Source organism: Cetorhinus maximus, chromosome 24, assembly GCF_964194155.1.
Source record: "Cetorhinus maximus chromosome 24, sCetMax3.hap1.1, whole genome shotgun sequence".
NCBI classification, from domain to species: Eukaryota; Metazoa; Chordata; class Chondrichthyes; order Lamniformes; family Cetorhinidae; genus Cetorhinus; species Cetorhinus maximus.
In genome coordinates, this window is record NC_135902.1 from 50,714,068 (window position 1) to 50,737,315 (window position 23,248).

A 23,248-nucleotide genomic window follows, 5' to 3' on the forward strand; every position below is an offset into this window, starting at 1 on the left:
AGTGTTGTCTTAACCGAGAATATCAATTCTAACTATCATTCAGGGGAAATCAGGAAGCACTTTTTCCTCATTAAGGATATAAACAATGTGGAATTCTCTTCCCTAAAAGACAGTATATGCGAGAGGTCAATTTAAACTTTCAAGACCGAAGTCTTTTTTAAAAATGGGGTAAGGGTATCGAGGGATACGAAGCAAAGAAGAGAAATGGTATTTGACGTACAGATCACCCATGGTCGAATTAATTAATCCCCATCCTCAATGATGCGGGAGCCCAGCAGATCAATGCAAAAGACAAGGCTGAAGCATTTGCAACCATCTTCAGTCAGAAGTGCCAAGTGGATGATCCATCTTGGCCTCATCCTGAGGTTCCCAGCATCACAGATGCCAGTCTTCAGCCAATAAATGCTGGCCTAGCCAGGGAAGCCCACATCCCATGAATGAATAAACAAAGTCTTCAGCCAATTCAATTCACTCCATGTGATATCAAAAACGGCTGAACGCACTGGATACTGCAAGGGCTATGGGCCCTGACAATATTCCAGCAGCACTAAAGGCTTGTGCTCCAGAACTTGCTGTGCCTGTAGCCAAGCTGTTCCAGTACAGCTACAACACTGGCATCTACTCAGCAATGCAGAAAATTGCACAGGTATGTCCTGTTCACAAAAAGCAGGACAAATCCAACCCGCCCAATTACCGCCCTATCAGTCTGCTCTTGATCATCAGCACAGTGATGGAAGGGGCTGTCAACAGTGCTATCAAGTGGCACTTGAGTCAACAATAACCTGTTCACTAACACTCAGCATTTGACTTAGCGTGGCATCAAGGGGCCAGAGCAAAACTCGAGTCAACAGGAATCAAGGGGAAATCTCTCCGCTGGTTGAAATCATACCTAGCACAAAGGATGATGGTTGTGGTTGTTGGAGGTCAATCGTCTCAGTCACAGGACATCACTGCAGGAGTTCCTCAGCATTGTGTCCTAGGTCCAACCATCTTCAACTGCTTCGTCAATGATCTTAGCTCCATCATAAGGTCAGAAGTTGGGATGTTCGCTGATGATTGCACAATGTTCAGCACCATTCACAACTCATCAGATATTGAAGCAGTCCATGTCTAAATGCAGCAAGACCTGGACAATATTCAGGCTTGGGCTGATAAGTGTCAAGTCACATTCGCACCACACAAGTGCCACACAATCTAGGCATCTCTCTTTGACATTCAATGGCATTACCACCACTGAATCCCCGACTATCAACACCCTGGGGGTTACCATTGACCAGAAACTGAACTGGAATAGCCATGTAAATACTGTGGCTACAAGAGCAGGTCAGAGGCTAGGAATCCTGTGGTGAGTATCTCGCCTCCTGACTCCCCAAACCCTGTCCGCCATCTACAAGGCACAAGTCAGGAGTATAATGGAATACTCCCCACTTGCCTGGATGAGTGCAGCTCCAACAATATTCAAAAAGCTCGACACCGTCCAGGACAAAGCAGCCCCGCTTGATTAGCACCCCATCCACAAACATTCGCTCCCTCCACCACTGATGCACAGAGACAGTAGTGCATACCATCTACAAGAATCACTGCAGCACCTCATTGAGGCTCCTTAGACAGCACCTTCCAAACCCACAATCTCTACCACCTGGAAGGACAAGGGCAGCAGATGCATGGGAACACCACCACCTGCAAGATCCCCTCCAAGCCAATCACCATCCCGACTTGGAACTACATCGCTGTTCTTTCACTGTCACTAGATCAAAATCTTGGAACCCCCTCCCTAACAGCACTGTAGGTGTACTTACACCACAGGGACTGCAGCAGTTCAAGGCAGCAGCTCACCACACCTTCTCAAGGGCAACTAGGGATGGGCAGTAAATGCTGGCCTAGCCAGCATCACCCACATTCCATGAATGAATACATTTTAAAAATGGATGGCCTAAGGAACTGAATTTTGTGGGAAATCTTTGATCCAGTTCTGTACTTTTGCCATTCTACGCAGGTTTCTATTCTCAAATCCTCTTCCACAGAGATAGTAAATATAAAAGAAGTGTTGGAATTAACCTCCCTTTATCCAAAATTGATTAATCAACTGACCATCTGAAAGAGGAATAACTGGAAACCCAGGGTATGCATTTTAAATGTGTGTGCAATTTGATCCCCGTGAATAGACCTTCATCGCTATAAACTCATCAGTGCTTTTGAAAACCGGTAATCATTGCTCATCTTGCTTCAAAAAGCCTGGTATTTTTGGGCAATTACCATCAGCTCTTTGTGCTTCATAATAGGTGACAATCTGGATAGCAACAATGACATGTATTTATAAAAGAGGTACATTTTAAGGAGTGTCTTAAAGGAGGAGAGAGGTGGTGAACTGGAGAGGTTTAAGGAGGAGATTCCAGAACTTAGGGCCAAGTCACCTTATAAATCCAACAAAGGGGTACATCATTCAGACGCATTTACAATACTTGAATTCTATTCATCCCAGCCCCCTCCCCAAGTAAAATAAGAGCATTCCACCCGTGAGTTAACAATATTCTCTTCCTGACCCACGTGCATGTTGTTAGCAAATTAGATTCTGAATGAAAATGTAATCACTTCATTTTACATACATGCATGTTTAAGATGAAGCTAGTAGTTGTATAAAAATGCTCTGCTCACCTTCAAAAGGCTTGAATTATAGAACAGCTAATAATACTAGCACAGTCTAATGACTCTTTTTACCAAAGCAATTCTACCAGGCCAGCCTTGTGAAAGGTATCTCGTCAAGCGATGAGGCAGTAACATTCAATCAGTTAGACAAAAGGGCTTTATTGGCCCACAAGTGCTACCACTCGAGCCTTGTTGTTTTGTCACTTCCCTTCAGCACAGGGGTTTAATTGGCAGAGGTACTGACAGACATGTCAGCTATAGCTTTAGGTGTTAACTAGAGGGACAGCAGCACAGTGGAGTGTTAACCTTTGGGGTAAGAATGCTGACAGCTACAGTTCTGGTGCCACCCAGGTTTGGTCATTACACTTTACTTTGCAGGTACAGCTGGTTAAACAAAAACCTTTACCACACAACTGCAATATAGCACGAACATTATACAACACGTCACTTATAGATATTTTAGATTAATTTAGTATACCGTTTTATTACTGTGGAACCTATACTTTACTAAACTAACAAAGCCCAACCTCAGGGGACTAAGCTGCTTTATTCTAGAGGTGGAGGCAGAAACAGTAAAAGACTGCCCTAATATTAACAGATAAAAGACAGCATGTAACACTGCATTGCCTGAGCTGCAGTCAGTGACTGGGCAGCTCTGAAATTCAGTCTATGGTTTGAGCTGAATTAACTAGGCCCAGCCCAGGTAATAAACAGCCATATAAATACTGTGGCTACAACAGCAGGTCAGAGGCTGGGAATCCTGTGGCAAGTAACTCACCTCCTGACTCCCCAAAGCCTGTCCACCATCTAAAAGGCACAAGTCAGGAGTGTGATGGAATACTCTCTCTCCACTTGCCTGGATGAGTGCAGCTCGAACAACACTCAAGAAACTTGACACCATCCAGGCCAAAGCAGCCCACTTGATTTGCAGCTCATTCACTCACTCCACCACTGACACACAGTGGCAGCAGTGTGTACCATCTACAAGGTGCACTGCAGGAACTCACAACTCCTTAGGCAGCACCTTCCAAACCCACAACTGTTACAATCTAGAGGGCCAAGGGCAGCAGACACATGGGAACACCACCACCTGGAAATTCCCCTCCAAGCTATTCACCATCCTGACTTGGAAATATATCGCCGTTCCTTCACTGTTGCTGGGTCAAAACCCTGGAACACCCTCCCTAACAGCCTGTGGGTGTACCTACACCACATGGACTACAGTGGTTCAAGAAGACAGCTCACCACCACCTTCTCAGGGGCAATTAGGGATGAGCAACATTTGCTGGCCTAGCCAGTGACCCCACATCCCGTGAACAAATAAAAAAAGGTAATACTTGAGGTACCATAGTGGACTTGGACCTTTGGGTTAATGGGAATGGTGAGGAGAAATTTATTAAAGTTTCTACTCCCAATTTGTTGCAGTATCAACAACAACTTGCATTTATATAACATCTCTACCAAAGTAAAAACATTCCAAAGAGCTTCCCACTTCACACTCCAGAATGTCAGTTCAGGACAAAAAGGTTGCATCTATACCCAGCCCAAGTGCTCTATGATCTGAAAACTGTCCCCTTACATGTGCCATGTAGGAGTTAACACAAATTGCTCATGCTGAAACATTGCTCGCAGGGATTTCAAAAGATGCCCACCACTTTATCCCATCTCTTCCCAAAGGTTCAAAAGTACTGCATCATCACACTTGTGCATACAGACTCAAATTATTTCAATCAAATTTCTTTACAGATTAAATATACAGATGCCAAATGGCACAGCAAGATACCAAATCAGTGTGAATTAGCCCAGAGAATTGGGTGCACTTAGCAGGACGATCAGATTACTGATATACAAAGAAATAGAGATTAGAGAATCTCAAACACCTGCTTGCCTAACTTTCCATTCTCTCTCCCCTTTCCTCCTAAAGATACCCCCTACTGCTCAGGCACTGGGACCCCTTTTTAGAATACCCAGTTCTTATTAGAGCCAACAATTTCTTCGGTCAAGAGTCAAGTTTTCTCCTGATCTTCCACACCATGTGAATCTTTAAGCCAACCTGATTTCTTATCAGAACTAAAACTTAGGGGAGATTTCTCTAATACTTTTTAAACAAGAGCCTCTGAAGTCAGAGATGTTGCTCACCCACAAATCAAGGACACAAGTTGGAATTACTATAAAATGTGAGCAAATGTTTCCAATGAATGGTTTGCATGAATCTATTCATGTTTTTACCAGGGAATTTTCAAGCAGAATGAATACCTTGTAATCTGGGTTATTCAACTCAATCAGCCTGGCCCAGTTGTATCAACAACTGGCCATCTATCTTCCATTCTCAGTTCTGGTAAAGGAAGAACACTTTCCATTTCCCTCAGCTCCATCAGGACTGCATAAGGTTTGTTGTCACACCTGTGGCCTCCATTGAGATGTGTGCCTGTCTGGGCCATTGAGTTACAACAGGATATGGTGTGACTGTGATGTCTTGCATGGCAAAACAATCTTCTAGAAATCACCATCTAGCATGAAATCTTCCCAATGGCCAATCAGGTCAAGTATTGGGAGGGCTCCCAGTCCCTGAGCAGGAGATATCTTAAAGGAGAGAGATTGGAAATTTAGGCAAGAAGGTATATGAGATATTCAAACTTTCATTTATTAGTGTATGATTAATCGGAATATCCTGGTTTATGCGCCCAATTCTCTGAAGCTCCCACTTCCTTACCTTCTCCTCCCTGCCTTTAAAACACTTTCTCAAGAACTCCCTATTAAATTAAGGCATTTTATCACCTTTCCAATTTTAAAAATTTTAAGTAATGTGAACTTCTGTGAAATGCTGTTTAAATATTAACTTTGTGCGGGTTTTGTACAAGATTACAGCGCGATCTGCACGTCACATTCTGCATGTTCTGATCGAGGGCTGCATCAGATTCTGCAGTTTACACTGAATCTCAGGGTGAAATTTCCAGCTAAAGATGGATTAACTGGAGGAAGTGAATAAAGTTAAGGACTAGTTTGAGAGGTAGAAATGTTGATTTATGCTTGGAGGCCACTTTCACCAAGAGATCATTTAATATAAAATATATAAGTGAGCTGAACTGGCCAGATATTAAATGCTGTGAATCTTGTCATTAATTTGCTCTGCAGAGCTCTCTCCTCTTTCACACATTAACTTACTGAATGGATCAGGTGCAATACTGGACTCTACACTGATGGAAAACCCAAAGCCAAATCCAGATCATCGTTAATGACTTCAATGGGCTTTTAGTGGCTTAGAACAGTGCAGTTAGTTACAAACTTAGCAATTCCATTTTAATCGTCCTGATGCTTCACAAGGACCCAATATGTTATCAGATGAACAGCTGGCAAGTCACCCTAAGCCAGTATATCCAGCAGCAAATCTGGAATGCAGACTTGAATGTTTGCAGACAAAATAGTGGTCTTTTGAATGATGCTCCCAGGGTGACTGGCACCTGTGATACTGTACCTAAAAAAACCCAGTCACAGCCTCGAGAGAGCAGGGGAGAATTAGTGAGCAAAAAAGGATCAGTGCCCAACAGCCATTGGGGTTATTTCACTCAGTTATAAAGAACTTCCAACAATCACTGCCAGTTCCTTCAATTTCTGACAAACAAATGTGGCCCGTGGGTCTTTCATTTGGGAAGAGATGGGGTGATGAGTCAAACACAGCATCATTAACCCATCTTTGGCTACAAGCAGTGACTAGATTCCCAAATGGTCTGGGAATATGCTGGAAACATATTCTATATGGGCTAGAGTAACAGGGATTTAGACTTGTGGACAAGATGTTACCATCCCATAAATATGTTAATTCTGTTTGGAGCAACTTGGTACAAGGTAAGCTTTAGCAGCTTTTAAAGATCGTCACTAAAGTGACTGCTCTTCAGAGAAAAGAAAATCACAGAATAAATCAAACAGTCCCTGTCCCCACCCCTGCCCCAACCCATTTCACCTCCTCATTCCAGCTCCTCCTCCCTGACCCTGCCCCATCCCATCTCCCCACTGTTATTGCCCCCAGCAATGCCAGAAATCCACTGCTGAGGCTTCTGTTGGAGACACTGTTCTTCCTCAGCCTGATGCATGGTCACTGGAAGCTGATTGGTAACGACCATGAAGAATTCACTAGACTGCATTGTCACAGGTTGTAACAAGTAGAATCACTGTCTTTGAACCTAAACACAGTGCCCAATTCCCACATCTGAGACACATCTGGTAACAAATTCTACTCGAGTCTCATTATTGAAGCTTGCACGCTTCTCGCCCCCACACAGCACATATAGAAACAGAAACACATGCAGTACACCTCACACCCGGGTCCACACACAAAACCCAGGCTTTTTTTTCCCCTGCTTTCTTGAGATGTGGGCATCGGTGGCAAGGTCAACATTTATTGCCCATCCCTAGTTACCCTGCTCCTTGAAGATTGTTACTGGAAGGTTTTCCTGTGGGGCAACTCAGTGCTGAAATGTTAAAGCACTCAACTTCAACCAGGAAGACCAAGAATGAATAGGGTCACATGGGAAGGAATCTCAGCCTGCAGTGTCCCTGTCCTCCGGGCCCAAGAGGATCTGTCAAAGGGAGCAAACCTGATGGACTCAATGGTGGAAGGGAAGTAGCCAAATCATATGAGGGGAGGGGAACTAAAAGGGGGAGGAATTTGGACAAACTAGGGCACACTCGTGAATTAGAAACACGTTGTTGACTACAGATCATGACCAATAAGGTTCCACCAAAGCTTTGACCAAACTGCCTCCAACAGTTTTGACAGGAAAAACTACAGTTGGTGAAGAGGTAACACCCTGCACAGAATAAATTCATGAAGATTTCCCAGGGATGGCATTAACTTTTAATCCCCCATCCTGCAAACAAAAAGTTACTCGCACCAACAGGGCAATAGTTACACATTTGAGAAAGTGATCAACATGACGTTAGGCACGGATTATTAAAGCCTCATACTCACATCAGTGTCTGGTCCTTTATCGGCTCCGGGGCAGGAGAAGGTAACAAACTCATGACACCTCTTGTGCACCACAAAGCAGCAAACTGAAGGAGAGAGAAGCAAAAAAGAAAAAGGGAGACAAGCATTAAAACTCTTTTACAAACCGGTTCCCATGAGGAGGATGAACAACAATAGCAAAACGATCACAAAAGCAGCCCCTGGTTTGGGCTTAGGCTCAAGGGACAGGGAAACGGATTGAGAACAGGGTTGGATTTTGCTGAAATGCCGATTCACCCGATGGACAGCATGACCCACTCTCCCATCTCAGCTGACATATGAACAAGTGCTTGGCAAGAGTACTGAAGGCCTGTTCCCTATGATACCCAACACAAGTCAGTGTTATTGTGCAGGAGATAGAGGAAAAGCAGGTGGAGCGAATGCCAAGATTCTTTGCGGCTCAGCACTGTCTTGGGTGTGTTTAATGCCTCATCCTTCCTCACCATGACCCTGATCTTTTGTTTCTTTAGTTGTACCAATACCAACTTCTTTTGCCTTGCACCATCAACCATCAACCATCTCTCCTGCCTTCCATCCAAGACAGACCCTCCTTTTATTACTGCCCCTTCTCATGCCTTGCTTTAAAGCTGTTACCTCTCCAACTTTCTCCATTTCTGTTGAAAGGTTATCAGGCTGAAACATTAACTCTGTTTCTCTCTTCACAGATGCTGCCTGACCTGCTGCATAGTTCCAGTGTTTTCTGTTTTTATTTATCTTATAAAAGTGCAAGTCCTTCTCTCAGAGATGTTTGTTGTTGAAGCAGAGATTCAACTCACAAGCTTCACCCTCCTCACCTTTCCTGTTTTTCGACATTTAAACTGAAGCTTAACAAATACCAAGCCATAACTTCTCCATCAACCTCAGCTTTGCTCCCACTCAAACTTAACAAGAGCCTGTGCTGTGGCCTCTGGCCTATTAACTTGGGGTTTACTCATTTAAAGAGAGACGCAAGCACACATTTTTGTTCAAAACGAGCGTCTTTATTGCTTAAAAGGAAATACAATTTGTGAACCTTGTGGTAATTTTGTGTTGATACTTTCGAAGAGTTTGACCTGGCTGTGTAACAGCTGCCTACAGAACCCCTCTTTCAGGTTTAACATACCAGGCAGCTGGTGGAGCCAGTACATTGGGTGCTTTAGGCCAGTGGGTCCAATTAAATCATATTCAGTCACACCCCTACTGTCACATTAAAATGTTACACATAATCGACTGTCAGCTTTACAAACACACTAAGCTGTTAACTGCTCGCCTGTGACGCTGAATTTGGGCCAGAGTCAATATTGTACTTCCAACAATTCCATAAGAGCAAACCGCATTTATCCCAATGCCCTCATTGTGACAACTATTGATGCTAAAAAAAAAACACCTCAGGAAAAACTCTCCAAACCTCCCGTATGTGCCAGCATGTTTCTCCAGCATCCAGCGCACAACAACTCTGAATGGAGGGAATCCTGGTTCTTCCAGGCATCAGTCAGTACTGGACTTGGGCAGTTGTACCTCAAGAGGTCTCAGAACTATGACCAGATCCGCATTTGGTGAAGTAAGCAGGCACTAGAAGTGTAAAACAGCCAAAGAAACCTTTTCACTGTGCTGTAAATCCATTCATTACCTTCAACCCATTTACTAACAGCTCAACTGTCTCACAGTGAAAGGTCACATTTTCATGCAACATTTGAGCCAAGTCACTTCCAAGGCTGTTACTCACTCTTCACCTCCCTCATAGTGGTGCTTCAGGTAGATGAAGTGAATGGCAGCATGTGCTGTGAAATCCTGGTGACCATTCCATGCAATTCCTACACGTTACTGCCATTAGATCTGCATTCACCAAGGTTGGAGGTAGGCCTATTACCAGGGTTACCAGTCACTGGACACCGAAGACCAAATTTAAGTCTTACTGGATATCGGGTTTCATAATTTGAATGAATAAAAAACGTCAATGATCTGATGAAAGGCCACCGACCTGAAACATTAGCTCAGTTTCTCTCTTCACAGATGTTGCCTGACTTTTGCGTGTTTTCTAGGATTTTCTGTTTTTAGTTCAGATTTCCAGCATCCACGACATTTTGCTCTGAATATGAGGCTCATAAGCTAATTTTTAATTGCTCCGACATTGGCGGCTGTGCCTTTAGCTGCCTCAGCCCTAAACTCTGGAATTCCTTCTGTAAATTTCTCTATCTCTGTACCTCTCTTTCCCCCTTTAATTCACACTGCATAAAACCAACTCTTTAACCAAGCTTTTGGTCATCAATATCTCCTTACGTGACTTGCTGTCAAATTTATTTTAAAATTGCTTCTGTGAAGCACACTGGGACACTTTACCACTTTAAAGGTGTTATATGAATGCACATTGTTTTTATGTTGCTAATGATACCATCTCCCAGCACTTAGAGCTCATTGAAACAAAACCATTTCATGAAAAGCAATCATAGAGAAACCTTCAGTGTGAGTTGGAAACCATTACTTTTAGTGATACAAGCAGCTGGTTAAATTTAATTACCTTAAACATGTTATGTTTCTGCTATTATTGCCCATTTATAATTGAATAAACTTGTTTGAGCTTTAAAGTGGGAATTAAGGTTTTGTGTAAGTATCGCTCTGCTTTTGAAACAAGGAAGATTCCATGGAGGAACAGGACAGAACCAGTGATTGAAATGATTTACCCTTAGAGCATTCTGCATTTAGAGATCAGGCTAAGTGACAACACATAGTGCGAAACACACAAGCTAATGATATCTACAGGCCAAACGAGCATGTAATCCTGCACAACCACCCTGCTCACCACACTTCAGGAAGAATGTGAGCGTCCTTGAGAGTGTGCAGCATGGTTCCAGGGATGAAGGATTTCAGCTAATAGGTTAGGCTGGAGAAGCTGAAGTTGTCCCCCTTGGAGCAAAGGAGATTGAGGGGAGGTCTGATAGAGGTTTATAAGATTATGACAAGTCTAGATAAGGTAGATAAGTAAAAGCCGTTCCCATTAGCTGATAGTACAAGGATGAGGGGACACAGATTTAAGGTTTTGGGCAAGAGATGCATGGCAGATGTGAGGAAGGATTTTCTTTAAAAAGCAACGAGTGGCAATGATCTGGATCTTGCTGCCTATGAGTGTGGTGAAGTGGAGACGATGAATGATTTCAAAAGGAAGCTGGATAGATACTTGCAGGAAATAAACCAGCAGGACTACAGTGATAGAGTGGGAGAATGAGATTTCTCTACAGAGTGCCGGAACGGACTCGATGGGTCAAATGGTCTCCTTCTGTGCCATAATGGCTCAATGCGATGTGTCCTAGTTGGGTATTTAGGCTCTTGCATCCCTGCCATGCTCCACGTCAAGCCAATGCTGCCTCCCAGCTGGAGTAATCTGAGCTTGCAGGATTCCACACCAGCCATTTGTGTCACCCTCTGGGCAATGGACTACATGCTCAGAGGGACTGAACCAGGCCACCGCCACAACAACAATAACTTGCATATATATCACATTTTTAAAGGTCCTGAAGCACTTCACAAGTGTGTAACATTCTACCTGTAGCCAGCAGTGGAAGAGATTAACTATTTGCAGCTTCTAAGTTTGATTTACTTTGAAACCCCAGAGCCCCAGAGATGTGAGGTTAGTATGGTAACAAGGTTCTAAGTTCAAGTCCCACACCAGGACTTGAGCACAAATGTCAAGGTTGACACTCCAGTGCAGTACTGAGAGAATGCAGCACTGTTAGAGGTGCCATCTTTCAGATGAGAAGTTAAACCAAGGTCCCTTCATCATAAAACAGATTATCTGGTCATTATCACATTGCTGTTTGTTGAAGCTTGCTATGTACAAATTGGTTGCCGTGTTTCCTACATTACAAGAGTGCTCCATTTGCATTTGAGCTCAAAGTACTTGAGACATCTGCTGGTCATGAAAAGCATGATATAAATGGAAGTCTTGTTTCTTTCTTAACACTGAACCCTCTCCTGCCCCCAATTCTCTCCCTTTCAGCCCATCCATCCATAATTAACCACAGTCCACAAGGAACCAAAGGCATCTCTCTCTGTTTCAAAGAGAGGCAAGTGGTTCTAGCTTGAGGAGCACCGCTCTGCATCAAGCTTGACTGACTAGGAATCTCTCCCACTCTTACTGCCTGCTGTGGGCATACTGGAGATTAACAGGTTGGTTATAAACCTGTTTGGCAGCGTGATAAACTCTCCTACGGTGGCCAACAATCCTCGGCTGAATTTTTGTGGGGCTGGGGAGAGAATGCTGATGGTGGACATATTGTTCACAATCCCCTACTCCCCCATTACGAAAGTTGGTTTCAAACTGCCTGACTTGTAAAAAAAAGTCATGCCGTTGCAATACCACACTGGGGGCAACCTAAACGAGCAGAAAGTGGGACTTCCACCCCTCAATGGGAGGAAATCCTGCCCGCCAATCTGATTGGCTTGCAGCTCTAGCAGTCCCAGCAATGTCAGAGCTCAGTAGTGACAGGCAGGCCCTGGGAAGAAGAGCAATGGATCCCAGACTAGGGCAAGCTCAGGGCTTTTAGGGCAGGAGAAGGTCCAGCACCCTAGGGTTAGAGGGGAAGGTGGTGGGGGGGATGGGTGGAAACAGATTGTGGGGGCCAGGCAGGGAGGCACAAGGGGGATGGGGTATTATCTTGGAGTGGGTGGGGTGCCCCTGGTGCACATAGGGCTCCTCCCCCTCCTTCCTTCCTTTTAACCAGTTGGGTTAAAAAGAGTGACCTGCCCATTGCTGCCCAGCCCGAGCATATAATGGCATGGGCAGCATAATATTCAGGTCACTTAACTTGTTAACAAGCTCAATAGCCCATTAATATTTTTTTTAGAAAATGGTGGATGGGCACTGAACTCGGCAGCCTGCCCTCCTACCATTTTCAGGGGGCCAGCTTGGGGGTGGGTGGGAAGGGGGTGGGCTAGCCACCTGCATTATTTTGCGTGCCCTCCCTCAACCCCACCGAAAACATGCCCGGTGTGGGGGGGTGGGGGCCTTAAAATCCAGCCCCTGGAGTGGGACTTGAACCTGGCGCTTCTGACTCAGAGGTACTGAACCACAAGAGCCTTCAGCCCACTCGAACAAAAACAAAAAGCAAAAACTCAATACTGCCACTGGGAAATTCAAGCATTTTTAGCAAGGAATAAAACTGGGCTTATTCCATGCTTCCTGAGGCTGTTAAATTAAACAACGCGAGTTAATCTGTTTGCATTTAGACACAACAACTTTGATAAGTCATCTTTTGGGACAAGTCAATTTTAATCTCTCAGGAAAAAAGGATTTCTTTTCCCAAAAAGCCACTAAAGCTGCAATACCCGAGGCGATGTCAGTAACTCCTGGGCGAGGGAGATTGGCAGCCAAGATCAGCACCCTCTATATTCAACAGCTGTCTACCTCATCGCTTATTTAATCGGATCCCATGTCTAAATCAGAGACTGAAAATAAGATTAGGCTGCTTTAAGACACAAATTGCTGTCTTTAAAAGCAAGAGGCCTGCTGAGTACCAGGGAGTTTTAAATTATCCCATTTATTTGTTTTAAAGTGCCCAGCTAATCCAACTGCTGATCTGTTTTAAAAGGGATTCTTGGTAAAAGAGAAAGTGATGACACTCGGTGCTGAAGCAACTCATGTAAAGCCCTGATTGAAATACCTTTGCCTCTGAGTGAACTTGATTTTTGTACCTGGAATGGTCTGTATCTCATTAAACTTTCACCGTTTTGAACAATATCTTCATCAAGCAGTCATTTATCATTCTAAGGACGCCTGCAACTTTCCATTATCACCATTTCCCCTCAATACGGTTTAAGAGGCTAAAGTTGGTTTCCTGCAATCATTTAAATATATTCAGGAGAATTCATGAACAGTAAAGAGGCTACTTTTGTGAAATAGCTTTTGAGTTCTTACAACCCAAATACTTCGGTCTCCTTACCCACTGTCTTCACCCTTCACACTCGCAGTGTCAAAATCCAAAATGATACTGGGGCTAAAAGGTTAAATTTTAAGTACAGGTTTCATAGACTAAGCTTGTATTCCCTTCAGTATAGAGGACTTAAGGTCAGTGGTTCTCAAACCTTATCATCTGCAGATCCCTTAGGCAGGGCAAAAGACCCTCCATATGACCAGCCAATCTTACCCCACACTAGCTTCTGCTTGCCAGTGAGAAAAAAAATCTCCTCAGAACTAATCACTGCTTTTGATGAGACATCAATGAGGTGATATTTGGTTCCAAACTGGAGAACTTCAGTCTAATGTCAAGCTCCACATTCAGCTGGTTCCTCTTTGTTTGCAGCCCCAGTGTTGAAAAATCTGACCTTGCAGTTGTATGTTGTAACAGTAACACAAATCTTGCTTATAAAACTACATTCTTGTTACTCGCGCTTATGATGATTCATGCCGTGCACACAGGAGCAGGTCTGGTCATGCAACGTCACACGAGCGGTGGGGTTTAGGGTTCTAGCCGGTTCTCTCGTATAGTCTGGGTCGTGGCGTTGTGTGTCAGTGATTTACATTCTGGACCAGCCCACAGACCACCTTGGAGGACCATCACGGAGCAGCAAGGGTCCACAGACCCCATTTTGAGAATCATTGATTTGGAATGATCTAATTGAGGCCTTTAGGGCGATTAAAAGATTTGATTGGGTAGACACAGAGAAACTATTTTCTCTGGTGGGGAGAGTCCAGAACAAGGGCCATAACCTTAAAATTAGAGCCAGGCCCCTCAGCAGTGATGTCAGGAAGCACTACTTCACACAAATGATAATGGAAATCTGGGACTCTCTCCCCACACCCCCCAAAAAAAAATCAGCTGAAGCTGGGGATTAATTGAAAATGTAAAAGCTGAGATTGGTAATTTTCGTAAAGGGTATTAAGGGGTAAGGAACCAGGTAGGTAGATAGTCTAACAGAATGGTGGAACAAGCTTGAGAAGCTGAATGGCCTTGTCCTTTGCCCATTCTCAGCAATTCACCAAGGCTCCTTCACCAACACCTTCCAAACCCATGACCTTGACCACCTGGAACAACAAGGGCAGCAGGTAGATGGGAACACCACCACCTGGAAGTTCCCCTCCATGTCGTTCACCATCCTGACTTGGAAATATATCGCCGTTCCTTCACTGTTGCTGGGTCAAAATCCTGGAACTCCCTCCCTAATAGCACTGTGGGTGTACCTACACCACATGGACTGCAGCGGTTCAAGAAGGCAGCTCACCACCACCTTCTCAAGGGCAATTAGGGATGGGAAACAAATGCTGACCTAGCCAGAGATGCCCACATCCCATGAAAGAATAAAAAAAAATTCTAATTCAGTGTTTTCCCTAAAATTCCTCACCTGTCTGAAGAATCAACAACCCTCTTAAAACCAAGTCCTCTGTTGTCTAATCACTATTGCCTAATTTATCCAACCTTTCTGTCCTACATCACCATTAACTTCAAAAAACCCAGAAAAGGATGGTGGGTCTTATTTAGCACTCATGCAGGACTGTGTAGTAAGCAGATAGCATCAAATACTGCCAGCTGGGCTGGATTCCCACACAATGAATAGGCCTTAACCTGCAATCAATGTAATCTGTGTATTGCTTCCTTTCACTTTCAATGCCTAAAAATTAACCCAGCCCAAGTGGACTGCAGTCTTCCATCAGACACCCAAGCAGTTCAATATTTTTCAAAGTCGCTCCATCCTCTCCCAGTAACAAAAACACATCAAAGATGTGCTTAAGCCAGAGAACACGTTAGTTGGTTCTGATGTCCAGCTGAAATCAGTCAGGCACAGATAGTATGCTGCCTGTGAATAAGCTGTTCAATATTATGATCACTGGAACATGACTGGAGCAACTTCCACCCACATCATTAGCCTTCCTGTTTTATCCAGTAAATGGGTTATATAGAATTACATTGAGTCTACAGCACAGAAATACGACATTTAGCCCCAACAGGGCAATGCTGATGTCTATGCTCCACATGCGCCTCCTCCCAATCTACATGAATTAACCCCATCAACATATCCTTCTATTGCTATCTTCCTTATGTGTTTATCTAGCTTTTTCTTCATTGCATCTATGCTATTTGCCTCAACTACTGCCTGTGGTAATATATTCCATATTCTCACTACTCTCTGGTTGTTTATCTTGAATTCCCCACTGGGTTTATTAATGACTCTAATATTAATGGCCCCTAGTTCTGGTTTCCCCGATGAGTGAAAACATCTTCTCCACATCTACGTACAACAACATAATATTAATAACACATAACACACAAAACCTTCTTGTACTAAGTCTTTTGTATATATGGTGCCATAGCTGCAACAGTCAAATGTTCACACACACAATCAAGCCTCCTCTTTCTCTCTCAAAAAACCAACACAATTAAAAATTGTGGAAATACTCAGCAGCATCTGTGGAGTGAGAAACAGAGTTAACATATGAGGTCAAGGATCTTTCTTCAGAACTGAAACATTGGGCAGAATCTTCGCAACAGGAAAAAATGGTTCGGACCAGTACTCTTATTTCCCAGTTTTCAACGGTGTTCCATTTTAAGGTATACAAGACCAGTTCGGAACAATATTCTTATTTCCCAGCTCTGAAGAAGAGTCATAAGGACTTGAAACGTTAACCCTGTTTCTCTCTCCACAGATGCTGCCAGACCTGTTGAGTTTTTCCAGAATTTTACGTTTTGATTTCAGATTTCCAACATCTGCAGTATTTTGCTTTTTCTTATTCTCCAGTTTTTACTGTTTTTTCGTTCTGGGCTGCTGAGGTGACAGGGGTCTTGCCTGCCAGCTGGAGAGCCAGCGAGAGACCCGTCCTTCCACTTTTCGGGAAGGCCCGCAGAACTACAAGCCAATCAGGTAGTGGCGGGCCTTCCCCTGGAATCAAGGCCCCAGGGGAGGAAACTCTTTCGAGTTATCAACAGTCACAGATTGCAACTCTTTCGAGTACAATCACAGTTCTTGGTTTCCGGGAGTGGGACATGAACCCACAACCCTCTGATTCAAAGGCGAGGGTGCTATGAACTGAGCCACAGCTGACACCTCCCCAGGGGAGGAAGTCTCACCAACTGAGGGTGCCAGCCAATCAAAGGCTCTGGTGCTCAGCAGCGCCACTGGGAGGCTGTGGCTACTGCCAGAATGATAGACACCAGAGCAACCCAGGCCACAGTAAGTAACGGGGGTGAGAGGTCGGCTTTCAGCATTCCCCCCCCGCCCCGCCCCCGACGTCCAGCCCCTTGACCAGGCACTGAGGGAAGTGACAAGTTGGCCTCATGGTATTAACTGCCATGCATACTGCATGATGACAGGCCCACCAGCCTGGGTTCATACCAGCGATTGCAGGATAAGGCCCTTAGATGGTATTAATTGGCCACTTAAGAGCCTTATTTGTCAGCGGGATGGTAAGGTCGACCATGCACCTTCCCACACAGATTGTAATTGGTGGAGGTGGGAGGGCAGCAGGGTTCCGGTACACCACCATCCCACCTAACTAAATGCCCTTACTGCCTCCAAGCTCACCATCAGTGAGAGCAAAGATTCCACCTACTAACTCCGTTTCACTTTCCACAGATGCTGTCAGACCTCCTACATTTTCTATTTTTTCACGGACACACACACACACACACACACACACACACACAAGCAAACATAAAATGCCTTGTAGCTTTGTCATCACCCTGGCAGGCAGTATATGTGGGAACACTCAGTCACAACATTGGCCGAAACGAACAGGGGAAACTATGACATCTCAAATTTGGCCATTATTCACAGTAGACACCACTTACAGAAATGAGGGAGGGTTTCAAGGGGCAGTCACTGGAACCTTCAGAACTTTAGTAATTCTAGAACTTTCCAATTTACTGCTCTTGGACAAACGGCACTTAATTGAGGCTTTGCCCTTTAACTAGCAAAGCAGTGATACATCATCTTAGTCATCCTACTGGCTTTCAGATAGCTGACCAACTGCCAGAGTTTCATGTCCCTAGTTTAAGTCCCTATTTGAATCTCACTGCAATCACAATAACACTTGAGGCACAGATTGTCTTCAATATCATTGTTTCCTTTTCATTTGTTTCAGCAACACTGCGCAGCTACCTCATAAACAGGGCACACAAGCTCAGGTGATAAATAGGAAGAACAAGACAATAAATTGTATATTAAACTGAAAACCCATCTCAAGGCTACGAAAGAGAACAGAAGAACTTTCAAGCTGTGCTGGAACCTTAGTAACATATTAAATTACACTGTTTACAATTACAAATGATTTTAATATAATGGCCTCAGCTTTGGCAGGACAAAAGTGTGGAATAACACAGAGCACACAATACATGTACTCATTACTAACAAGTGCCCTGTGTTATATTAGTCCTGCCCACCCCCAATGCCTCAAAATTAAAAATTTCAGCTATCTGTTTGGCTTCCTCCTCCATTCCTTAGTCAGATCACAGTTCAGGAATGTTCTGTTCAGGTTTAAGTACCCAATTCTAGAAAAAAATATCCATGCAATAGAAAAGGTACAGCAGGTTCATTAAAATAGCCTCCTCCTGTGCGGTACTATTCTGTCATTATTAATTAGGCTGTTAGTTATGAAGAGGCACTAGTAGCAAGATCCCACAGCGTTACTGGTAAACAAAAATGATCTAGTTATTTATTTCACTGCTATTTGTGGGAGCTTGCTGTGTACAAATTGGTTGCTGTGGTTCCTGCATTATGACAGTGACCACATCTCAAAAGTACTTTAATAGCTGTAAAACACATTGGGACCTCCGGAGGTCATGAAGGGCACTATATAAATGCAACTCTATTTTCTCCCATTGAGTTGTGTGGTTAAGAAGTAGAAAAGGATAAGGATAGTATTACAGTGCTGGAGAGAGGCAATGTCCAAGAGGGGTCAAGGGCTGAAACTATTTGGTTAGAGCTAAGCACAATAGAGGCACTGCTGGGCAGATTCCATAGGCCACCAACTAGTGGGAAAGGTATAGAGGAATAAATTTGCAAGGAAATTGCAGAGTGGTTGAAAAGAGTTGTTATAATGGAGAACATTAATTATGCTAATATAGACTGAGACGGTATCAAAGAAAATGGCAGAAGAAGGGAAGAGTTTCTGAAGTCTATTCAGAAGAATTTTCTTGATCAGTATATTTTTGGCTGATCGAAGAGAGAGACATGCAGCGAACGGTTAAGATCTGGAATGCACTGCCTGAGAGTGTGGTGCAGGCAGTTTCAACCAGGCCTTTCAAAAAGAAAAAAGAAAAATATTGCGGATGCTGGAAATCTGAAACAAAAGCAGAAAATGCTGGAAAAACTCAGCAGGTCTAACAGCATCTGTGGAGAAAAAAAAGAACACAGTTAACACTTTGCGTCCGTATGACTCTTCTTCAGAGCTAAAGAGAAGGATATTGTCCAGGTCTTGCTGCATTTGGATATGGACTGCTTCAGTATCTGAGGAGCCGCGAATGGTGCTGAACATTGTGTGATCATCAGCGAACATCCCCACTTCTGACCTTATGATGGAAGGAAGGTCATTGATGACGCAGCTGAAGATGGTTGGGCCTAGGACACTACCCTGAGGAACTCCTGCAGTGATGTCCTGGAGCTGAAATGACTGACCTCCAACAATCGCAACCACCTTCCTTTGTGCTAGGTATGACTCCAACCGGCAGAGAGTTTTCCCCCGAATTCCCATTGATTCCAGTTTTGCTAGGGCTCCTTGATGCCACACTCGGTCAAATGCAGCCTTGATGTCAAGGGCAGTTACTCTGGCCAGGAGTTCAGCTCTTTTGTCCATGTTTCAACCAAGGCTGTAATGAGGTCAGGAGCTGAATGGTCCTGGCAGAACCCAAACTGGGCATCAGTGAACAGGTTATTGCTGAGCAAGTGCTGCTTGATAGCACTGCTGATGACACCTTCCATTATTTACTGATGATGGAGACTAGACTGATGGGGGCGGTAATTGGCCGGGCTGGATTTGTCCTGCTTTTTGTGTACAGGACATATCTAGGCAATTTTCCACATTGCCGGGTAGATGCCAGTGGAACTGGAACCGCTTCACTCAGGGCGCGGGAAGTTCTGGAGCACAAATCTTCAGTTCTATTACCGGAATATTGTCAGGGTCCATAACCTTTGCAGTATCCAGTGCCTTCAGCCGTTTCTTGATATCACGTGGAGTGAATTGAATTGGCTGAAGACTGGCATCTGTGATGCTGGGGACCTCCGGAGGGTACTGAGTTGGATCATCCACTCAGCACTTCTGGTTGAAGATTATTGTGAATGCTTCAGCCTTATCTTTTGCACTGCTGTGCTGGGTTCCTCCATCGTTGAAGATGGGGATAGTTGTGGAGCCTCCTCCTCCAGTGAGTTGTTTAATTGTCCACCACCATTCACGACTGGATGTGGCAGGACTGCAGAGCTTAGATCTGATCCATTGGTTGTGGGATCGCTTAGCTGTGTCTATTATTTGCTGCTTATGCTACTTGGCATGCAAGTAGTCCTGTGTTATAGCTTCACCAGGTTGACACTTCATTCTTAGGTGCGCCTGGTGCTGCTCCCGGCATGCCCTCCTGCACTCTTCTTGAACCAGGGTTGATCCCGGCTTGATGGCAATGGTAGAGTGGGGGATATGCCGGGCCATGAGGTTACAGATTGTGTTCAAGTACAATTCTGCTGCTTCTGATGGCCCACAGCACCTCATGGATGCCCAGTCTCGAGGTGCTAGATCCGTTCGAAATCTATCCCATTTAGCACAATGGTAGTGCCACACAACACGATGGAGGGTATCCTCAAATATGACGGCAGGACTTCGTCTCCACAATGACTGTGCAGTGGTCACTCCTACCGATACTATCATGGATAGATGCATCTGCGGCAGGCAGGTTGGTGAGGATGAGGTCAAGTATGTTTTTCCCTTTTGTTGGTTCCCTCACCACCTGCCGCAGACCCAGTCTAGCAGCTATGTTATTTAGGACTCGGCCAGCTCGGTCAGTAATGGTGCTACCAAGCCACTCTTGGTGATGGACATTGAAATCCCCCACCCAGAGTAAATTCTGCACTCTTGCCACCCTCGCTGCTTCCTCCAAGTGGTGTTCAACATGGAGGAGCACTGATTCATCAGCTGAGGGAGGGCGGTACATGGTTTCCTCGCCCATGTTTGACCTGATGCCATGAGACTTCATGGGGTCCGGAGTTGATGTTGAGGACTCCCAGGGCAACTCCCTCCTGACTGTATACCACTGTGCCGCCACCTCTGCTGGGTCTGTCCTGCTGGTGGGACAGGACATACTCAGGGGTGGTGATGGTGGAGTCTGGGACATTATCTGTAAGGTATGATTCCGTGAGGATGATTATGTCAGGCTGTTGCTTGACTAGTCTGTGAGACAGCTCTCCCAATTGTGGCACTAGCCCCCAGATGTTATTGAAGAGTACTTTGCAGGGTTGACAGGACTGAGATTGGCTTTGTTATTTCCAGTGTCTAGGTCGATGCCGGGTGATCCATCCAGTTTCATTCCTTTTTTGTGGCTTTGTAGCGGTTTGTTACGACTGAATGGCTTGCTAGGTTATTTCAGAGGGCATTTAAGAGTCAACCACATTACTGTGGGTCTGGAGTCACGTGTAGGCCAGACCGGGTAAGGACAACAGATTTCCTTCCCTAAAGGACATTAGTGAACTAGATGGGTTTTTACAACAATCGACAATGGTTTCACTTTTAGACTTATAATTCCAGATTTCTATTGAATTAAAATTCCACCATCTGCCATGGCGGGTTTCTGACATGTAATCCAGAGCATTACCCTGGGTCTCTGGACTACTAGTCCAGCAACAATACCATTACGCCATCGCCTCTCCAGGGCTGTAACGTGCTTAATCGGAAGATGAGGTGCTTCACTGGAACGTTGCAGCAGGCCAAGATCGGACATGTGGGCATAAGAGCAGGATGGGCTGTTGAAATGGCAAGCGACAGGAAGGTCTTGGTCTAACTTGCGGACAGACCAAAGGTGTTCCGCAAAGCAGTCACCCAGTCTGCGTTTGCTCTGCTCAATGTAGAGGAGACCGCATTGGGAGCAGCGAATGCAGTAGACCAAATTGAAGGGGGTGCAAGTGAAGCACTGTTCACCTGAAAGGAGTGTTTGGGCCCTTGGATGGTGAGGATGGAGGAGGTAAAGGGGCAGGCATTGCACCTTCTGTGATTGCATGGGAAGGTGCCGTGGGAAGGAGATGAGGTGTTGGGGGTGATGGAGGAGTGGACCAGGGTGTCCCCGAGGGAACAGTCCCTACAGAATGCCGACAAAAGGGGGGGTGAAGAGAAGATGTGTTTGGTGGTGGCATCATGCTGGAGTTGGCGGAAATGGCGGAGGATGATCCTTTGAATGCGGAGGCTGGTGGGGTGAAAGGTGAGGACAAGGGGAACCTTATCATGTTTCTGGGAGGGAGGAGAAGGCGTGAGGGCAGAAGCGCAGGAGATGGGTCGGACACGGTTGAGGGCCCTGTCAACTACCGTGGGTGGAAAACCTCGGTTAAGGAAGAAGGAAGACATGTCAGAAGAACCATTTTGGAAAGTGGCATCATCAGAACAGATGTGACGGAGGCGAAGGAACTGAGAGAATGGGATGGAGTCCTTACAGGAAGCGGGGTGTGAGGAGCTGTAGTCGACGTAGCTGTGGGAGTCGATCAGCTTGTAGTGAATATTGGCGTACAGTCTACCACCAGAAATTGAGACAGAGATGTCAAGGAAGGGAAAGTAAGTGTCAGAGATGGACCATGTGAAGGTGATGGAGGAGTGGAAATTGGAAGCAAAATTGATAAAAATTTTCCAGGTCCAGACGAGAGCATGAAGCAGCACAGAAACAGTCATTGATGCACCGAAACAGTCATCAATATACCGAAAAAAAGGGTTGTGGGAGGGGGCCTGAGTAGGGCTGGAACAAGGAATGTTCCACATACCCCATAAAGAGAAGCATAACTGGGGACCATGCAGATACCCATAGCCACACCTTTTATTCAGAGGAAGTGAGACAAGTCTAAGGAGAAATTGTTCAGTGAGGGAACAAGTTTAGCCAGACGGAGGAGAGTGGTGGTGGATGGGGATTGTTCAGGCCTCTGTTCAAGGAAGAAGCGGAGAGCCCTCAGATCATCCTGGTGGGGGATGGAGGTGTAGAGGGATTGGACGTCCATGGTGAAGAGGAGGCGGTTAGGGCCAGGGAACTGGAAATTATTGATATGATGTAGGGCATCAGAGAAATTGAGGATGTCGGTGGGAAGGGACTGGAGAAGGGGAGAGAGAACGGAGTCAAGATAGGAAGAAATGAGTTCCGTGGGGCAGAAACAGGCTGACATGATTGGTCTAACGGGACAGTCCTGTTTGTGGATTTCGCGGAGGAGGTAGAAGCAGGTTGTCCGGGGTTCGGAAACTGTGGAGGGAAGATCTCCAGAGGAGATGAGGTCAGTGACAGTCCTGGAAACAATGGTTTGGGCCAGAATTTTACCTTCGGCGTGTGGGTGCTGTCCGACACGCCCGAACATAATATGACGCGCAATGACATCGGGCGTGCGTCCCAACGTCATCATGCTGTCTCGCAATATTTCAGTCCGCCAATAATTGAAAGACCTATTAAAGGCCATTAACAAACTAAT

General features: G+C 45.1%; 1 protein-coding gene across 2 annotated transcripts in view; it reads right to left on the reverse strand.

Moving 5' to 3' along the window:
• Window positions 1-23,248, reverse strand: part of LOC144667593 (protein kinase C alpha type) — a 299,492-nt gene that overhangs the window by 175,371 nt on the left and 100,873 nt on the right. For both annotated transcript variants that reach the window (XM_078529023.1, XM_078529022.1), the window contains exon 3: window positions 7,616-7,698. In XM_078529023.1, coding sequence (XP_078385149.1) covers window positions 7,616-7,698 — 83 coding nt within the window. The remainder of the gene's footprint in view (window positions 1-7,615; window positions 7,699-23,248) is intronic.